The sequence below is a fragment of the Gymnoscopelus braueri genome (genome assembly GCF_963280865.1).
Source record: "Gymnoscopelus braueri genome assembly, chromosome: 7".
Lineage (NCBI taxonomy): Eukaryota > Metazoa > Chordata > Actinopteri > Myctophiformes > Myctophidae > Gymnoscopelus > Gymnoscopelus braueri.
Window position 1 is genome coordinate 26,794,717 of NC_137608.1, and position 21,621 is coordinate 26,816,337.

The 21,621-nt window shown below is 41.0% G+C and overlaps 1 protein-coding gene across 1 annotated transcript in view; it reads right to left on the reverse strand.

Moving 5' to 3' along the window:
* The window catches only part of grid2 (glutamate receptor, ionotropic, delta 2), a gene marked incomplete at both ends in the record, with an annotated part of 751,979 nt that overhangs the window by 310,351 nt on the left and 420,007 nt on the right, over positions 1 to 21,621 (reverse strand). Inside the window, one exon of the mRNA XM_080434189.1 lies at positions 8,195 to 8,482. Coding sequence (XP_080290315.1) covers positions 8,195 to 8,482 — 288 coding nt within the window. The remainder of the gene's footprint in view (positions 1 to 8,194; positions 8,483 to 21,621) is intronic.

The window sequence follows — 21,621 nt, forward strand, 5'->3', positions numbered from 1 at the left end:
ACTCTCTTAAAGAGACAGACACAGGCAGACAGACTGCTCTCAGTCACATTTATTATTGCGTCTTCAATATCGGTGAAAATAATCGGGTTTATTTTGAGATCGGTTCGATACCGATATGGCATTTTACGGCCAATATCGGCCGATTTCGATACGTTACCGATATAATAGTGCATCCCTACTCAAGACTAACCTATAAGAAGTCCTATTTTCAAAATGGACATAGCTTGGCCTGGGCCGTAGCGTGATGATCCAGGCACCCTATAGTAGGGGGTGCTAACCACAAAAAATGGCCAAATCGTTAAGCGGCGGATAAAAGCATGAAATTTGATACAGATGTCCCTTGGGTCATCCTAAAACATCCTAGAAGGGGTGCCCAAAAAAATCTTAAACAGGAAGTGAGTTATGGACAAAATTCTAAATGGCCACCTAAACTGTTGACCGTTGACTCAAAAGACACCAAAAGAATCTCCAAAAAGCATAACATTTGGCACACATGTCCCTTGGGTCATCCTAAGACATCCTAGAAGGGGTGCCCAAAGGAATCTGAAACAGGAAGTGAGTTATTGACGAAATTGAAAATGGCCGCCTAGTGTTGTCGATTGACTCAAAAGACAACTAAAGAATCTCATAAAAGCATACAATTTGGCACACATGTCCCTTGGGTCATCCTAAGACATCCTAGAAGGGGTGCCCAAAAAAATCTTAAACAGGAAGTGAGTTATTGACACATTTTAAAATGACCGCCTACAGTGTTATCGATTGACTCAAAAGACAACTAAAGAATCTCATAAAAGCATTCAATTTGGCATACATGTCCATTGGGTCATCCCAAGACATCCCAGAAGGGGTGCTCAAAAAAATCTTAAACAGGAAGTGAGTTATTGACAAAATTGAAAATGACCGCCTACAGTGTTGTCGATTGACTCAACTGACAACTAAAGAATCTCATAAAAGCATACAATTTGGCATACATGTCCCTTGGGTCATCCTAAGACATCCTAGAAGGGGTGCCTGAAATGATCTGAAACAGGAAGTGAGTTATTGACTAAATTGAAAATGGCCGTGTACAGTGTTGACAGATGATGCAAAAGACACTCATAAAAAATAATCTCATAAAAGCATGAAATTTGGTACAAATGTCCCTTGGGTGATCTGAATGCATCTTAAGGGGTGCCAAAAAAAAGTTTTAATAGTCTCTCAATGGAAAACACTCCTCCCCCATGGGCTGCACTGCTACAACATTCAAATCGAGCAGTTTGCCAATCTGGAATTTGGTCCAGAAGCCTGAAAGCTATGCAATCTCTACCATCTCCTGACAAATATGGATGGATTAAAGTCGCTGATTCGTGGACACCTTTATGGACACTCTTGCCAGAGGCTGCCAAAGTTTGTAGAGAACTCAAGTGTGAATAGAATATGCAGAGAATATGCAGAGAGTTAGATACATAAAGAAGATTCAAAGAGTAAAATAAAAAAAATAATGCAGAAAGTAAAATAAATAAGATGATGTAGAAATGAAAACAGAAGGTAGATTACAAAATACGGCAGGTTATGCACTGCATAACCTGTCATATTGAGTCTGCATAATATGCAGACTGCCGTGGTCAACTGTTTAAACAGCCATTTAGAATTTCTTCAACATGGTCCCTTCCTAAAAAGTTTAATAAACAAGCAAACAAACAAATAAATAACCTAGTATATATATCCTATTCTAGGATATATTAAGAAGCACTCAATGTACGTACCAAATGATACACTTTTATGACGTCCCTTTATGTTTTCTTTTGTGTCAACTGCTTTAGACGGTCACTTCCTGTTTAAAACCTCTTTGGGCACCCCTTGTAGGATGCGTTCAGATCACCCAAGGGACATTTGTACCACATTTCATGCTTTTATGAGATTCTTTAGGTATCTTGCATCATCTTTCACACTGTAGGCGGCCATTTTCAATTTAGTCAATAACTCACTTCCTGTTTCAGATTATTTTGAGCACCCCTTCTAGGATGTGTTAGGATGACCCAAGGGACATATGTGCCAAATTGTATGCTTTTTGGAGATTCTATAGGCTTTTTGAGCCAATATCTCACTTTTATTTTGTCAATATCTCACTTCCTGTTGAAGACTTTTTTGGGCACCCCTTCTAGGATGTCTTAGGATGACCCAAGGGACATGTGTGCCAAATTGTATGCTTTTTGGAGATTCTTTAGTTGTCTTTTGAGTCAATCGACAACACTAGGCGGCCATTTTCAATTTGGTCAATAACTCACTTCCTGTTTCAGATTTTTTTGGGCACCCCTTCTAGGATGTCTTAGGATGACCCAAGGGACATGTGTGCCAAATTTTATGCTTTTTGGAGATTCTTTTGGTGTCTTTTGAGTCAACGGTCAACAGTTTAGGTGGCCATTTTGGATTTGTCCATAACTCACTTCCTGTTTAAGATTTTTTTGGGCACCCCTTCTAGGATGTTTTAGGATGACCCAAGGGACATCTGTATCAAATTTCATGCTTTTATCCGCCGCGTAACGATTTTTCACTTAGCACCCCCTACTACTAGGCTGCAATGCCAGCCTGACAGCGTGTCGCGGGTTCGACTCCCGTTCCCGACGACCTTTGCTGCGTGTCACCCCCCATCTCTCTCCCCATTTCCTGTCAGCCTACTTTCCCTATCCCTCTCTAAATAAAGGCATCAAAAAGCCACAAAAAATAAGAAATCTTTAAAATGGACATAGCTTAACTCCCTGAACATCTTGATAGTAGAATCATCTGCCCCCCGCCCCCGCACCTCCTTTCTATAAATAAACCTTATGATGCAACTGAGCTTTATCCCAATATGTTTTGTATTGTACGTATTACTGATGAATTGAGCCGATGTACTACAATGGAAACAAGCCCCTCGTGCTTTTTGTGTTGTCCTTATAGCATAATCTTTGACTGTGCTGTCTGTACTGTTAATAATCTTGTTAATAAAGTATCCAATCGATCAAAACTCCCCTTCCTTCCTTCCTTCCTTCCTTCCTTCCTTAAAGTCAAACTGATTTTATATAGAACATCTTCATTTCAAAGAACAGTATGTCCTATTGTACCTTGTCTCAAGCCCTCTCATTATCTCCTGATAGCCCTCTTTTCTTCCTGTCTCATCTGGATAGAGTCTCTCTGTGGGAAACCATTCAAGAAGCCAAAGTACACTGCTACCCTCCCGTCTACTAAAGACTTCTGTCAAACTTTACAATGATTCATGTGGTGCATTTTCCCTGCCTGCATGAAATGAAACAGTATGAAGTGAAACCAGGTGCAGGTATCTGGACATCTCCCATCATTCTATTATTGGTCATTTGCTATTGATCAACTGGAAAAAGGATTTGAACTATTATCAATCTGTGCCTTTCCTTAGTTGACAGTTATCACACAGCTTGTGCATTTTAAACCTCATCCATTACAATGATAAACTAACTATTTCATCAGATACAATACTTTCTTATCCAAAAAACAAACCTTCTTAATTCATCTCTCATTAGCACTCTGCTGAGCATACTGTAGATTACATTCAACACGCTCTTTTGTTCTCATTTGTTAAATGGTTATTTTGGTAGCCTTTTCATCCTGTCAAAAATAAGTTGTATTAATGTCAGTGATTGTTAAAAGTGCTTCTAATTGGTTCACTTTGTGCCTGGTCTCAACCCACTGTCAGCGTGGCCACGGAGAGTCACCATGGTTCTGTTTGGATTGTTACTGGATAGGTTACTCTGCGGCAAATACCAACTTGTCGCTCATGTTCTCTGAAAAAATGGCATGTCAAGAGAGCAGCAATGTGTGAGGATGGGGACACCGAAAGGAAGAGTTGGGAGAGAAAGAGAGGTATACAATAGAGAGAAAACATGAGTCCTCAATGTCCAGAACGCATCAGTAGAGCTGAAAATGGGGATTGGGACAGAGGCACTTCAGCTCACAGTCCTTTGTGTGTTCTCTAAAGGACTCTCCTGTCTTGTACAGAGGTCATGTCTTTTGGGAACACTAACGCCAGAAAAGACCCTCTCTCCCATTTTCCCTTTCTGTCCCTATCACTCCCATTCGCTCTCTCTCGTTGAGCAGAGGTGATGCCATTAGGGAAGAATAGTGACATCCCTGAAAAGGGCTTCTGTGAGACAGATAGAATGGCTAAAATCCCACAGGAGTCATCTGCTGAATCATTGATCACAGAGAACATAGGGGATTGAGGTGTGTGTGTGTGTATGTGTGTGTGTGTGTGTGTGTGTGTGTGTGTGTGTGTGTGTGTGTGTGTGTGTGTGTGTGTGTGTGTGTGTGTGTGCATGCACGCTCATTAACTCCCATATGTGCATAAACGTGTGTAATGTAAAGCCTAATTTATGCTCCGTCGCGCCATGGTGTTGCTTGCCAAGAACGTCCGAGAATAGCAGACCTATCCTCGGCGAGTGAATAAGTATTAACCAGGATTAAGTAAGTGTCTTAGCTTCTTGAATATGGCTGGAAAATGCCCGCAATCACGACATTAAGTCTCATGCAGTTATCTTGCTGTAAAATATGTGCAACAGACTATGAAGAAATCTCATGGCTTGATTATTAACTAAATACAATGCTTTTTCTATTCATTATTTTGGCTCCACACTAGTGATAAGCCATAAACAGATATGAGTTAAGTAGTACAAGTGCTTCTCCGTATTACCAATTATCCAGTCGAGAACATGGCTGCTTGGTATTAATGTTGATTGCAAATGTCACATAGTAAAATTTCATGGCAAGCTGCACGATGCAGATGTAACCGAGTGTCTCTTTTGAAATGAATAAAGTTCAATTAGGGGAAAATACATTCATCCTAATTGTTGCCGTTGTGGTAAGAAAAAGTGAGCGACACAGAGTGAAGAAGGCATGAAGAGTAAAATTGGTGTAAAATTCCTTGCATGTTCACATTTTATGGCCAATAAAAGTTATCCTAATGATGATGATAATGATGATTATTATACGGTATTAGACAGGCAGTTGAAACCGGGGTATACACTGTCCTTTGTCAAGGGCAAAAGGACACAAACTTAGAAGTTGCAAGTCGTCTTATGAGTCCATTATGTGATTGACCGTGAAAGAATTGTTGGTAACACTTTACTCAAAGGTCGGGTATAAAATGCATTATAATCACATAAGGCATTATAACACTTGTTATAAATGTTTGTAATCATGTATGACAACTTATAACAACTTTATAACGTAGTATAGTGCTGTACTATGTAGTACTGTATAGTGCTGGTCATAATGCATTATAAGCTCAGTGGAACAGCACATTATAACTACCTTAACTTAGCTAGTTATAAAGTGCCTTTGTTATAAGTTGTTATGCATGATTATAAACATTTATAACGAGTGTTATGAATAAGTAAGTGCATTATAATGCATTATGATGCATAATAATTCATTACAAATGTGATTATAATGCATTATAGACCCGACCTTTAACTAAAGTGTTACCTGGTAGTTATAATAACCTGTTCCACTGAGTTTATAATGCATTATGACCAGCACTTATAACTTATATTATTATAAGTTATAAAACTTCATAAACCTTGCTATAGGTTGTTATGCATAATTACAAACATTTATAACAAGGGTTATAATGCCTTATACAGTAAGTGCAACATAATGCATTATAAATGTGGTTATAACGCATTATAGACCTGACCTTTATATAAAGTCTTACCAAAGGGGGTGTACACATTGACGCAGACACACATATGCATGCTATACACGTGCAGTGTGCACACACCTGTTCTGTATGTTTGCACACACACAAAAACAGCTAAGCGCCAGGGTTCCAGAGGGACGCTGGGAGATTGCGGAGACAGAGTGGCACTTTATGAAAGAGACACGGGACATTACTAGTCAAGTGTTAGAGTTAATGGTCTGGAAAGAGGGAGAATGAAGAAAGAGACGGAGAGAAGGAGGGAAGAAGGGATGGATAGAGAGAGTAGAGAGGAAAAAAAACATACACACAGACAGATGGACAGAGGAATATTATGCATTCAGATCACATCTACATATCCTCTTAGCATTTCTCTCTTCCCCTCTCCCATAGATACAGCTACTGAGTGGCTTTTCATGCACTAACAATATGTTGTAAGTGCTGGACATTAAACTACCATAATGTCACTGTGTGTATTCATGTTTATGCGCGTTTGGGTTCAAGGTGTTCTATTATCATATGCACAATTGCAGGCAGGGAAATTACTTTGTGTGTGCGCGTGTGTTTGAGTGTGTGCGCGCGTGCGCAATGCGAGTGTGAATGTATGCAGGCTATTGTGTGATCCATGAATGTGTGTGTGTGTGTGTGTGTGTGTGTGTGTGTGTGTGTGTGTGTGTGTGTGTGTGTGTGTGTGTGTGTGTGTGTGTGTGTGTGTGTGTGTGTGCGTGCCTATATTATTGTATAAACCAAATGTAGACCGTGTAGACTCAAACCAAACTTAACCAAACTAACTTTTTGTGTGAATAAAATGATGTTGTGTCCGTCTGTATGGTAGAGTATGTTAATAAAATATAACTTATACAATTGGGGTGGTTGTGTTTTGTCTCCCTGCTCTTCCATTGCAACATTTAGGCCCCAACATGCTCCATCCACCCACCCACCTCGGCTGGGACTGACCCCAGTCAACGAAGTATGGGTTTACGTGGTTAACTAAAGTTACACTAAGCCCCCAAAAAATACATACTTGCCTAACCACAGCAAAGATTGATGGTAAATATGAAATACTGGAACTTTGAGTCAACATGCACACAGTCTCACGTTTTGATTCATACAATAAATGCTGTGTCCGGGTATAGCACAGTCTTGCCTTTGGACCAGAAGGTCATGTGTTCGATCCCGTGCATCGCCAACTCAGCGTATGAGTAGCACGGCTTGGGTGCGGCAAGTTGTGCGGTAAGTACTGGGAGCTGATGGTAGGTGTGGCGCTCCACTCAGCATAGACTCAGGGTCTCTAGCGCATTGTAACGGGGTTAGACTCCTGCGTTCTCAGCTGATACTGACAATAAGCCTCTCAGACCTACTTGTATAAATGAAACATCTTGTAACTTACAGCATACTACACATTTGCGGAGTGTTCTTTTTCATACTGTATAAAGGACATGTGTGCATGTGTGTGTGTGTGTGTGTGTGTGTGTGTGTGTGTGTGTGTGTGTGTGTGTGTGTGTGTGTGTGTGTGTGTGTGTGTGTGTGTGTGTGTGTGTGTGTGTGCGTATTTCCACGATACATTCATTAGTTCTCTAATGTCCTACCATGCTGAGAGACCATTAATAATGTTACATCACATATATTCAAAATGCACACACAGTTAGGCTCTTAGGATCGCCCTACTATAGATACCAGCTGATGTGAGTCCTCTGCCTGATCTACTGCAATGTCTGCTCTCTCTCACATGGTGGATGGATGTCAGCAGGGGTGGGAAGAACCTCAGTACATTCACAAACCACAACCATTTGAACAATGCACCATGCGCTATAATTATGACAAATAGCGAAAATAGCCAATCTACAAGCTCCCAATGTGTTGTGATGTGACATGTTGTGAGCTTGTAGATCTGCTATTTTCACAACCTCTTTGGAACTTTTTGTTTGTTTGTTGTTTTTACATAATGATATGCCCAAAATAGGGATGCCAGGGTACGTGGTTAAAGGACAAGAGCAGTTTGGTAGAGGGTTGGGTTGTGAGTTTGTGAGTTGCCATAATGTAACTCCAAAGGTGGACAAGAAATCAAAAAAGAATTGCTCCATTGACTAGAAATTGTTAATTCAAAATATGCTCCTCATTGACTGACGTTGTATGGTGAAACAGCTCTCAAAGTCACTCTTTTAGTCCGTAAAGGAACGCACACAAAGCTGATTCAGACAATATAGAACATCACAAAACTCAGTACTGTTTTTTTTTTTCATATATAAAATGTCAACTTCCTGTTGATTTTGCAATTTTTATTAGGAAGGAAACCCGGACTGGATCGAATCAAAATCAACAGGAAGTTGACATTTGTATAAAAAAAAAAAAACAGTTTTGTGATTGTCGGAATCAGCTTTGTTTGTGATCGTTTATGGGCTAAAACAGTGACTTTGAGATCTTATACTTTCTATTTTCCCATAGACATACATCGGGAGATTTTATGCACAGTAGCCACTGTGACTATACATGAGCGCTCTCACTTACCAAAGTCAGAATCATAGAAGAGGACGAACTTCTGCCAGCCGTACTCGGAGACCACCTGCATGATGACGTCATTCAGGTAGACGGGCGGGCGGACCATCAGGGTGTAGTCATCTGTCCCAGGGAGGCGGCTGGTCATCGGGCAGGCTGAGCGGGGCGTACCGGCCGGGGATCGCTGGATGAAAAGGAGGGGGATGTGCATGGCGTCCGCCAGTGTCTGGAGGCTGCCGGCCGACATGCAACCGATGGAGCTCACCAATGCCAGGATGCCACGGTTCATCAGCTCACATGCTGCGTTGGAAGGAAGGAAGAAATAGGTGTATAAATTGTAAATTGAGAGAGGACGGAAACAAGAGAGACAGAAAAAAAGGTTTGATGAATAGAACAATTCTACGAAATAGAACAAATATTATAACATTGTCAATGTAATGACCAAGTTCTAGTCAATGCAACCTTATGAATTATGAAAGTATACATTTCTATAAATGTCTCTTTCTTTCACAATTTCCGCATGATTCCAAACGTTTGAATGCTAGTGAAGAGACACACAGTATCTCATATTGTAATGAGTCATTATTATGTTTGCCATCAAAGCACAATGCTCACTGGAATAAAGATTATTTTGGTGCTATTTTCAGTGACATTTACACAAATTATAGAGGTTATTTTAAGGGGGGCATAGAGTTTGTGAATGCTCTGTGCTAAGATATTGCACACCCACATAAACGTACAGCAGCAAAAATTCTCTCTCCCTCTCTCTCTCTCTCACAAGTAATCACACACAAACATACGTAAACACAAACTTAAAGCGGACACAGATGCACATACAGGCCCGAGGATAAACTCAGAGTTTCATTCCTGTGTGCATCTCACTCAAACCCACACGCAGGTGCTGTGGTTGTTCCAGGACAGGAGCTCCCAGGTGCTCGTGTTCTGTGCACCACAAAGACAGATGGCCTCTCTTTATGCATATTATTTTTTGCTACATCGTACAACAGGCGCTGCACGTTGAAAATGATCGACAGTCTCGATCTATAAGCTGGGCTAATTTCAGTGTACGGCAAATTATCAGGCTTTACAATTCTCCCATTCCTGTGTCCACTCTCTGTCCATCAACCCCGTCCTCTGCCTTTATCCTCCCCTCCATCTCCACTATCCATTCACCCTATATCCTTTCCTTTAACCACTTAAACCCTATACATTTTGTTAACCTATACAAACTGTACATTTAGCTATGAAATACTGTATGGTGTAACAACTCCACTTAAACCATTAAAACTGGGAAAGCATCTGTGTCATTTTAGATTTCTTTGGCCAAAAACAGCAGAATTTTTCAAATCCTTGAATATATACTTTTAAAGCGATTTTTTTAAAACTCAAATCTTTGCTTCTGGGGGTCTTGGATGCGGGTACCCAGCCAAATACATATAATTTGGGGGGTCCTTGACATGAAAAAGTTTTGAGCACCGCTGATATAGCAACATACGTTTTTTCAGAAAACTGTTGTCTGAAAGACATTTTTAGAATCGGCCACAGGTCTTAATGGGTTAAGACACCCCAAACAGCACACTAGGCATTCATACTCAACAATAACCCCTGCCCTGCCCTTGCATCCCAACGTGTTATACAGCACAGTATGGTCCCTGGTGTGCATTAACATCCAGGGGTGGTACACGGTAGAATTACATTATAAAAACAGTGTATTAAAATGTTCATTAAGTAATAGTGTGTGTGTGTGTGTGTGTGTGTGTGTGTGTGTGTGTGTGTGTGTGTGTGTGTGTGTGTGTGTGTGTGTGTGTGTGTGTGTGTGTGTGCGTGCGTGCGTGCGTGCGTGCGTGCGTGCGTGCGTGCGTGCGTGCGTGCGTGCGTGCGTGCGTGCGTGGAAAAAGTGCGTTTAAAAGTGTATAAAAAAATTCCATTACACAAAGTGCATTATAAAAAGGGACCTTGGAAGCAAGAGCAGGCAGAAAGCCCTCTAGTTGTTATCTCTTATCTCCCATATAGAAAACACCTTCAAAATATACAAAGATTTACCAAATATTTTACATTTGGGAAAAACTATAATAATTTGAGGCGGCTAATATACATAACTAACATAATCTTCAAATACAGTACATTTTCTAGATACATTTTTTAGCATTTGTATCAAGTGATGCCCATAATGCCCTAGGAAACCATAATGCCCTAGGATATAATGTTTTTTATTTCTATTTTATGTTTTGGCTTCCTTCACTTCCTCTCTCCACTTACATGAGTTTAAAGCTATAATACAACCCCAATGAATAGAAAACTGGCGAATAGCTACAGTATGTAAAAACAAGACAACTACTGTACCATACACAAACAGGTAGGCTAAGCTACAATGGCCAATCAAGCAAACAACTTTACACTAGTCAGCAAACCATCAAATTATCATTTCTGAGTTGTATATAAACAAAGTGTATGAGCAAAATGTACTCGCAAGCAATGCAATCTATGGTGATGACAAAATGTCTGATATCTTAACTGCAGTCACAAGTTCACAACTTGCATCTCTGATCACCTACACAGGTGTTCTTAATTTCTCTTAAGCCCAATTTTGGCCACAGTGCCAAAAAGACTAAAGACTTACATAAAATAAATGCACCACAGTGGTCCCAAATAAAAAGCATCAAAATTAAATACAAGGGCCAGAAATGTTTTCCTTGGCCTACAGCAGAGGTCGGAAACAGGCGGCCCGTGGGCCATAACTGGCCTGCCAGCAATAATATCTGCACCGGCGAATTATTTTGTAACTAATAGACAATATCTGACTGATAGTCCCACATACTGCAGGTAAGATGTGGGACAGAAAAGGCTTTGAATTGATGAAACCGGGTAGGATGAAGTTTGTACGCATAGTTCTATTTCCATTCTTTCAATGTTATGTTTTCACTGTCAACTTTCCTTTTGGATGAAAAACATCCATTAAAAAAAGGAAAAAATGCAACTGTGTTCCACATGCTAAATAGTTTTTCAGTGTTCTAAGAGACCTTGAAACGTCAAAGGCATATGACTGTCTCTACTCTCTAGATAATAAAAAAATACTCTGACAGTTCACTCCAAGACCCGTTTTGAAGAAAAACATCTTATTGGCTGACATGATGGATATATTGAAGACGACTGTTCCCGATCACTGCTATGCTGGATCTGGTGATGTGGCCTGCGATATCTGCACTCTGAGAAAACTGAAAGCTGTGAAGACTTGTCTTCTGTGCCGGGTCTCTTACTGTGACACTCACCTCCAGCCTCACTATCAATCTCCTGCCTTTAAGAAACACCAGCTGGTCAATGCCTCCACCGAGCTTCAGGAGAACATCTGCTCTTGTCACGACGAGGTGAGGAAGCTTTTCTGCCGTACTGATCAGCAGTGTATCTGTTATCAGTGCTCCGTGGAAGAACACAAAGGTCATGATACGATCTCAGTTGCAGCAAAAAGGACTGAGAGACAGATAGAGCTTTATACAAGTCAACAGAACATCCAGCAGAGAGTCCAGGAGAGGCAGAAAGATGTGAAGGTGCTTTACCAGGAGGTGAAGTCCATCAATCACTGTGCTAATAGAGCAGTGAATGACAGTGACACCATCTTTACTGAGCTCACCACTTCCATTAAGAGAAGACGATCTGAGGTGAGGCAGCTAATCAGAGACCAGCAGAAACATGAAGTGAGTCGTGCTGAAGAACAGAATAAGTGTGTGGAGCAGGAGGTTACTGATCTGAGGAGGAGACATGCTGAGATGGAGCAGATCTCACACACAAAGGATCCCATCCATTTTCTTAACAGTTGCACCCCCCTCTCAATGATCAGTGAATCTACACACCCAGTCAGCAGCAACGTCCGCCCTCTGAGATTCTTTGAAGACGTGACTGTGGCTATGTCAAAGATGAGTGAAAAACTAGAGGACATTCTTAAAGAGGAACGGACAGACGTCTCAGAGACAGTGAATAGGGTGGATGTTTTACTGCCAACACCAGAACCCACAACAAACAAAGAGGACATATTTGTACTAGTATTTGTACTGATCTGTTGCCTTTTGATGTTCAATCATGATTGGCTAAGATTGACAATTATATTTTCTCTGTATTTTTGGATATATTTTTTTCATGTTTTTTTTTGTGTATATCATATTTTCCTTATTTTCTTTCTTTGTCTTTTTCATTAGGTCTAAAAAAAAAAAAAAGAAGAGATATGATAATGATATGTGTACATTGTGCATTGTCAATAAATACATATCTATTAAAAAAAATTAAAGATTGAAGTTTGCAGGAGTGGGCCGTTTTGAACAAAATGCCACAAATCATGAACGCAGAGTCCGATTGCGTTGAAACTCTGCATGCATATTTGCACTACGTTGAGGAACAAATGCCACCCTTTCAATATTTCCCCATTATAGTGCCACCAAGAGGCACATTTTTGCAAAACATATTTTTTTATATTATACCTACAAATGTTGTCCAAACATCACGCAAATCGGTATATACCAGAACCCAAGACCAGAGAGCTCTTACGATATTCATGTCCAATTACGCTGGATTCAAACACTGCTGTCTCTGTCTAAAGAGAACAGAAATATAACAATGACACCCAGAGAGGTTCACTGGATAGACTCTGAGTTGAGAGGGTCTGACTGATCTGTTTCACTATTATGGTCTCTAAAATGTATACTGTGGGGGAATTGACTGATATGGGTCTGATGAATTGAGTTTTAGTGGTACCATTTTGTGTTGTTATGAAGTCATCATTATTGTGTCGGCTTGATATTCCATGTTAAAGTTTTTTTTAATTTTTTTAAAACATGATTACTGGTATATTCAATTAAATGTAATGAATAGTAACAACCATGATAAATATTATTATTTGAATAAATGTTTGTGTATGTGTATTGTGTTTGTATTATTCTTTTATGACTGTACTTTAACCTGTTATCTTAAATTCTTTATTGCTGTCACTGTACAGTGGCCTAGTACACTATAGTGTAAAATAGAGTGTAAGTGGATTTGATGCGATTTGTGGTGGGGGATTGGTGATAATCTAAGTCAGAGTAGTAGACTTCTCAATAAACTGCTATTTAAGTATTCCTCTGAAACTGCCACAGTGCATATAGTAGCACAGACACGTACAGTAACAATACATTTTAGTCAGCTTTAGTGTGCAGTTATGCGGTGTGTGTGTGTGAGTGGGGGGGGGGCAGATGTGTGTGGGGGGGGGGTGTGCAGAGGGAGATAGAGAGGAAGAGTTTCAGTTTCTTGTCTTGCCCACTTGGGGGCGACAATGTATGCAAACTTGTACTACAACTAGAAAAGTGCGCTCCTCGGAACGCAGTTCTCTGCCAGGCCGGGTTGCCTGCCCAGGCCGTCAATTTTGGAAGGCAGTTGGAAGACAATTGAAATGGTATATGAGCAATCGGACTGATACATCTTGATCTACATACATCTACTGATACATCTTGATGATGACTGCAGATTTGTGGGAGTTTAGCAAAATGTGTTTTTAAGAAAACGCACAATGGCGGAATCTAGTCTGTCACAAGTGGCTGGGGCTATAGGCTATCTGTGACAGAGAGCTATAGGCCAAGAGCTATAGGCCAAAACATGAAGCGGCCTATCAATAGCTTTTGTTGGGGTAACATTACTGTTTTGTTTCACTGAGTATAAGTAATTTAAAGTGGACGCTATTGATGTGCACCTGGGCCAGCCCCTCCCCCACAATGGAACGGCTTACGGCTTATGCCCATACTGTCAGCGACCCTGCCCCCTTCTATCGACTTTTCTCTTCAACGTTACCTACGCTTTCTTTCTGAGAAAGCAAGCCTGGGATCCGAGGTTGGCCTGTGTATAATCCCACACAGAATAATATGCCAACACTGCAGAAACTAAGCAAATGTACAGGAACTGTCAAAGAGCAGAAAGGCGCAGTAGACCAATAGAGCTGAGAAAGGCAGACTCAAACAATGTATGTGTGTCACTTTAAGTTGTACATTTAACACTTTTATGCTTGGACATTACCATGTCAAACATGGATGAAATCTATTCCTGAACACAGAATTCTAGGAAATTCTAGGCTGCGTTATGGCCTTTACTTGTTAACCAGTTTTATAGTTTTGTTGTTTGTATTGCTTGTCTGTAATTTGAGGTTTCATTTGATCTTTTTCAACCAGAATTTTGCGTCCCTGCTGCCACCCATCTCTCAAAAGGCCTTACCTTTTGCCACTGACACTGTAAATACTCATTTGTTCTTATAATGACTATAAGAGTAAAAAATTAATTAAAAAATGACGACACAGGCACCCAGTAGCAATCATGTTCAACTCCCTCCCTCCCCACGATTGTCAGTAAATCCCAGTGGGACTACCTTTAGTTTTTCCACAGTGTTGTTCAACTTCTACCAAAGGCAGGAGTAGATTTGACAGAACACCAGCCCAACATGGCAGAACAAGGGTACAGCAAAGAGAATCCTTCAAAGTACAGGCATGACACCATTTTATTCTAGTGATGAGGACTAACTACAGTGATCCATGTTCTAATTACACTATTCATTAAGTAAGAAATTCATGACTACACTATTTCATGACAGCAGTAGACATACAGTCTTCATTTATTTAAGCAAGACGTCTCCAGAATTGAAGTAACAACAGCACTGTTATAAACTGACATGAACTATGTCCTTGTTGATAATATATCAGAGTATGTGATTAAATGTATTTATGCATAAACAAATGATCACCCATCATTTATCATTGCCCTGGCATCCAAGCCACGGCATATAAACCCAAGCTGCAGGCGTGGTTGGATGGCTCAGGCAACACACACACACACACACACACACACACACACACACACACACACACACACACACACACACACACACACACACACACACACACACACACACACACACACACACACACACACACACACACACACACACACACACACACACACACACACAAATGTGTAGTGATATTGCAGGGCAAATGACAATCGATAATAGAGACAAAGGAAGGAGACCCAACAATACACATGATTTGATAATAAATGCTAAGCTGCTCTCCAAGATGTAGGCTACGATCAGCCTGAAACAAATTAACGTGATACTATAGTGATGTTGATATTATCAGTTTGTACTTCTATTATCAACCTGTGTATGAGGGAGTCAGGGTACAAGATACCAAGACAGCTATTATGTGGGCACACTACCACCAGCTGATTTGGGTGAGCCCAAATCAGCCCAATCCCAAAACAACAGGTCTAATATGATAACTATCTCAAATAGTCGAGTCTCCAATTAACTAACAATATGTTTATTGCAGGGAATGGGAAGGATCTTTCTATAGAGCACCGAAGTCGGACGTCACTGCCACTAGAGGGCGCTGTTTCACGGGTTTGTGGCTTTATTTTTTGTGTTGAAATCCCCATTTGGGAATCTTAGATCACGTCATATAAGAACTGTGTTCCAAACATAAACACACCACCCTGGCATTTTTGTCATGGGGGTTGCATCGTTTATGATATTCATTCATATTTGATACAGCCTGTTTCTGGCAAAAATGGAATTAAATTAATTCTGCCTTAAAAGTCTTAAGAACTACTAGATCCGGGTCTGAAATCACTGTCCCTACAGCAGCCGCGTTCATGGGAAATTTAGTCTTTGGGTTGTTTGACTAGTTTCTAGTGTTTAAATTGTGTTACTCTTTGGGTAAATTTACACTTTTACAGTTTTACAATTTACAGTCGATGCTTCATATCCATATGAGTAAAATCGCCAAGGTGGTGTGTTTATTTTTGGAACACAGTTCTTATATGAAGCGATCTAAGATTCCCCAATGAGGATATCAACACAAAAAGTAAAGCCACGAGCCTGCGGAGAAGCGCCCCCTACTGGCAGTGACGTCAGGACTTCGGTGCTCTATTCAAACTCACTTTAACCGCATGAACCCTAGTGTTGCATAGCCAGACGATCAGAACCAGATATATCTGCCTAGTGCCTACCAATCAGTAGGCGGAAAAAAAGGAGCGGACCAAGTATAGAGCCCTGGGGGACCCCGGTCAACAAGGGTTTCTGTGGAACTTCTTACCATGCATCAGGTACACTCACAGTAGTTAACACACAGAGAAGAGTATAACATACTCTAGTCTGGACAGAGGCTCCCATTGAGTCTCTGTGTGTGGTGAATAGCTGATTTATCCTGTGTGCATCATCATACCCAGCTCAGAGTGTAATTAGTTTGATCTAGGCCAGGTGTGACTGTTTAAATGAGCCATCAGTCCCCTTTTCAACAAAAGCCATGGGTTACTTCAGGCAAGCAAGGCCTCATGTACCCTCATGAATTGATGCGTGAGATTAATGAGAAGGAGATCGACTGAAGTAGTTTTAATCTCTGTAGCCCCTGTGCATGTCCAAAGTTTGAGGAATTAATTCAAGTGTAACATAATGACTAAACTGCAATAGGTCTCACGATAAAGGTGGTCACTGGCTGCCATTACTCTCAAGACCACTGAGCCATTGACTCAAGCAGTTTCCAGTGATATGAGCTCCACGTACTGGCCATTATTAGATTGTGTGTGCATACGGTGGGCGTGTCCGTGTGTATTAAGTGCATGTGTGCTTAAATGTGAGTGTACGTGTGTATATAATAGGCCTAGACGTGTGTGCGTCTGTACATCTCTCTCTCTCTCTGTGTCACTGTGTGTGTGTGTGTGTGTGTGTGTGTGTGTGTGTGTGAGAGTGAGTGAGTGAGTGAGTGAGAGAGTGAGTGAGAGAGTGAGTGAGAGAAAGAGCGAGAGAGCATTGCCTTAAATCAGAACTGAATGGTTGTTTGAGCTATTAAAGTCAGTCATAAGTAATAAATCTACATTATCCAGATTCCAGACCGTACCGCTATAATAGATGTCAGGCTAACTAGCACATTAGCGGCCTTGCTACAGTGTGGCTACTGTACAGTATAGCATATTAGCTTAGCATCATCAAGGCTTTTGCTAATGGAAAGCTTTTCTAATCCCTTACTTATAAGGGCACTTTGGAGAATTAGTGCCCATCCACTCTACATCACACACTCTTAAGTCTGCAGGGGGGCTCTAAGCGCTATAGGCTCATTAAAGTTGTTTGCTAATGACTTTAAGGGCCCATGTTGAAGCAGTTTTATGTTACAGTAGTCGACATCACAACAAAGTTTGCAACACTTAGGCCACGTTTATACGACAACGGTCTCTAGAGAAAGTGACCAAGTCCCAATGCGTTCTCACTTTTTATTCTGCGTTAAGACAGAAGCGCAGCAGCGATTGAAAACGCTGTAGTGTGCATGCCAGGTGGCTAGGTGGCGGTGACACACTGCCAGATAGACCAGTCACCCATGCATATTAACCACTTCCGTTCTACTTCCTGTCACAGCTGTTTGTTTACATACACCAATGCAGCATGGTCCCAGCATGGTTCATGGTTCCCTACAGTTTATGTTTGTCCGGGACGTAAATTAACGCACGCATGTGCACGTCCGTGCGCGTCCGTGTCCGTGTGAACTGTTCCGAGTGAAACCGAATGGAACCGAGTGCAGCCGTCAAAAATGGAACGAGCCGCCATTATTTTCTGTGGGCAGTTTTAACTTTTTACTTTCGGTTTTAAAACGCTCTCAAACTTTGAGGCACGGAATTTACTTTTAAGATATCGTTTGGATAGAATTTAGTTGTTTAACTTCATATATGTGGTCAATTTATCATGACAGAGCCCATTTAAAAATAAAAAATCTGAGAACCTGCAGGGGCGGACCGGGCGGGCAGTGACACGCATTGTATCCGAATAAAGCAAACTATTTTCGGCATGGCCCCGTTTAGAAGTCACCCTTGCGTCACCCCCTGGTGGTCGGGGAAACAAACTGCTGATGAGGAGGGGGGGGGGGGAGTGGAGGGGCGGTGTTTGACAACAGTCTTTTCTTTTTTTTATCTCTGAACTTGCCTACAATCCCTTTAAAGTGTAGTTGATTTTTTGTTATTGTTTAAACAGTCCTCAAACATGTGCATGTCAAATTATTGTATTTCTCTGCAGACCCCATCTGAATTAAAAAATAAATAAATATATATATATTCCAAATACTATTTCACTTTTTCTTTTCAAGATCTTTTTATGTGCTTGTAGATTGTCTATTTCAAATAGCCAATGTACTGTATAGGTTTAAGTGCTCATGTAGGCTTCTTTTGGGCTTGTTTTCATAGAACTGGCTGCGTATTCTCTCACAAACGGCTCTGCCACTATTCAACACGATGTGACATCGCATTCACCTTTTTGATAGCGAAAATAGCCAATCTATTTTTAAGAAGCAAGAAACTAGTCTATCCAGAGTATTGTTGTTAAAGCATTATATCACTTTTCCACCATCTATGTGTGTTAGATTTGAGAGGGACGTGCGGGTTCACACAAGTGCTATATGCTTGATATATCCTATGAGATGTTTAAATAACCTCAGGCATTGACCCTTTGGATAAATCACAGGATTGATTCCAATGTTTATTTCAAGATACTATCTCACCTAGGTGCGTGTGTGTGTGTGTGTGTGTGTGTGTGTGTGTGTGTGTGTGTGTGTGTGTGTGTGTGTGTGTGTGTGTGTGTGTGTGCACACGCGCATGTGTGTTGTAGTAGTCTGCATCAGAGCATGTTATTGAGCTCTCTCTCTACCTTGTTGGTCTGTCAGAATAAATGGACTGCCCACAGCTTGCACCCAGCTGTGACCGATGCGTCTCTCAACGTTTCTTATCTGTTTCACCACCCAGGACCACCACCGTCAACCCCCATCCACCCAACCACAGTATGTGAAGCAGAGAAATCAATACCAATGTCAGGGGACGAGTAAAAGAACAACACAACACAGAAACAGTCGGTGAGGAACTTTCTTGCGTTGATAAATAGAATGGAAATAGAGTTTTGGAAGAAGAGCCTTTCAACCAATGGATGACAAGTAAACCAGGGAAAATTAGAAATAGGTCGGATTGGGGCCCGTTTCTGGTTTGTCTTGACGTGACACGATCATGCAGAGAATACAGTACGTTTTTAATGAGGCCGGGTCCCAGAGTGAGACTAGTGATCAAGTCAGGCACTGGACTGGAACCGTATTTAATACCAGCTCCACACTCGCCCTGTCCTTTCAACCAGAAGCAATCACATTCAATTAATAAGTACACACGTGCTCCCATGCAACGGGCCAAACACAATGGATGACCAGTTAGAGCACGATTTAAAAATATATATATTTGATTTCATGTCTACATTTACTTTACAAATGAGGGGCCAAATACATAATGATTTTCTTAGATTTAAGGCCCAATATTTCTACCAATGCTACAAATTGCTACAAAACCTGTGACATTTTGGGGATAAACAAGAAGTTGAAGGAGGAAAAAGAAGGAAAAAAATTACATTTTGGAAAAACTTGATGTTGAGGTGCCTACAGGGTTTAGGTCCCCACTGGACCCATCCTTCCGGTGTATACTGTACCTCATTATCAGAGCTAATTCAATAAGGTTTGAGAACCTGGCCTCCAAACTGCATACACCTGTACCACTGAAATTACTCAAATAGATATTAATACTACTGCACCACCTGCACACTAAGTTTACTACTTACTCCTAACTACTGTATTACCCCAGTAACTGAAAACATTTAACAAATGTGATGTCCTGTATATATTCTATAAATGATGCTACATTTTCGGTGTGTCAACTACAACAGAATAGAATACTTTATTGCCAACCATTCATAGGCATTGCATTGCCTTTTAAAGCGTCAACATGGATATGACGCAAAAAAGCCGAAGCTCGTTTGCATTGTGGTCCATGATAGACATTTAACTAAGTATACTAACTGAGTATAAAAGTAGGGAAAACTCTAACCCCACTAATCCTAAACTCAACCTGAATATTTTCCTAATGTAAACCATTCCTAAAAATAATTTTAACAATAAAACAACCATTTCTGTTGAGAGAACTCACACACACACGCGCACGCACATGCACATGCACACACACAGTGTGTGTAGGGATAATGATGCACAGCGGTATACAGTGCAGTGCAGTGGTGAATGCGGTAGTAAACACACTCGAATCTCATTTCAGCCGGTGCAGTTTTCCGAGCATCATACAGTATTCATATTTATTCTAAACCGTAGCAGACACTGCAAATTGTCAGTTCCACGATGATAACAATAACAACACACATCTCTCTGTGTGTGTGTGTGTGTGTGTGTGTGTGTGTGTGTGTGTGTGTGTGTGTGTGTGTGTGCACGCGCGCATGTGAATGACCCATTTGTGTCAACAGTATTCTCCCAGATCTATAGATTCAAAAGCGCTGTGATCCATCAGTGAGAGAGAGAGCGATATCTTAAGCCTGGGTTGTACTTGCTCGTGCATCGTGTCGCGCACCGAAAATAGCCGATCTACAAGCTCACAACGCACCGCATGTGACGTGTTGTGACCTTGCAGATCGGCTATTTTCGCCGCGTGACACTACCGTGTAACTAAGTATACTGTGTATCAGGCAATTCTGTGCTGTCAGCCCGATATAAAAATATAAAATACTATAATAAAATGTGTGTGTGTGAGAGTGGGTGAGTGTGTGTGTGTGTGTGTGTGTGTGTGTGTGTGTGTGTGTGTGTGTGGTTGTGAATGAGAGTCGGCGCGGTAGGCCGGCTGATATAAAGTTCTATAGGGAATTAGCAGTTGAATTATGGCACACGACGGGCAGACCTTGGTACCGTATGGATCGTCTGCCTCTCTCTACTTTGTCTCTCTAGAAACATTCCTCTTTTCTCCTCACTCGCTCTCTCAATCATCCTCTCTCCTCCGTCTCCCTTTCTCTCTCCATTCCCCCAGCCACGCCACCCCACCCCCCTCCCTCAACCCCCATATGTGAACTGTCTGTTGTACAGCACTTTGCAGTCTTTTTAATACACCAGGTGTATGCTTTTAATAACTAGATTTACCCTGGCATTAACCCTGGTGTTGGGGATTCGACCCTGAAAACTGGTTTGGGGGGATATCTGATAGATTTCAATTCAGCTCTTTACTGAAGGATTGTGGCATTACAATGGTGAATAATAACCAGATGTTTCTGAAATAAAATACACAGAAATAATAATACATGAATAGTATGAATTACTGATGACTGACATTGACAAGAGCTGTAAATAAAACTGCATGAATTAAATTAAACCAAAGCGATGTTGTCATAATACAACAAAGTACAACAGCAACTGTAGTATTAACTAATATTACAGCACAATGATATCACATCAGCTGCATTAGCTGTGTGTTCACAGTACTACAGGCCAAGCTAGCTTGACTAGCAGTTAGCTCAATGTCTATTACACAAACAGGCTAATTACTGGAATGAGTCTTCTATCAACAGAACAGCACAGAGAAAGATTCTC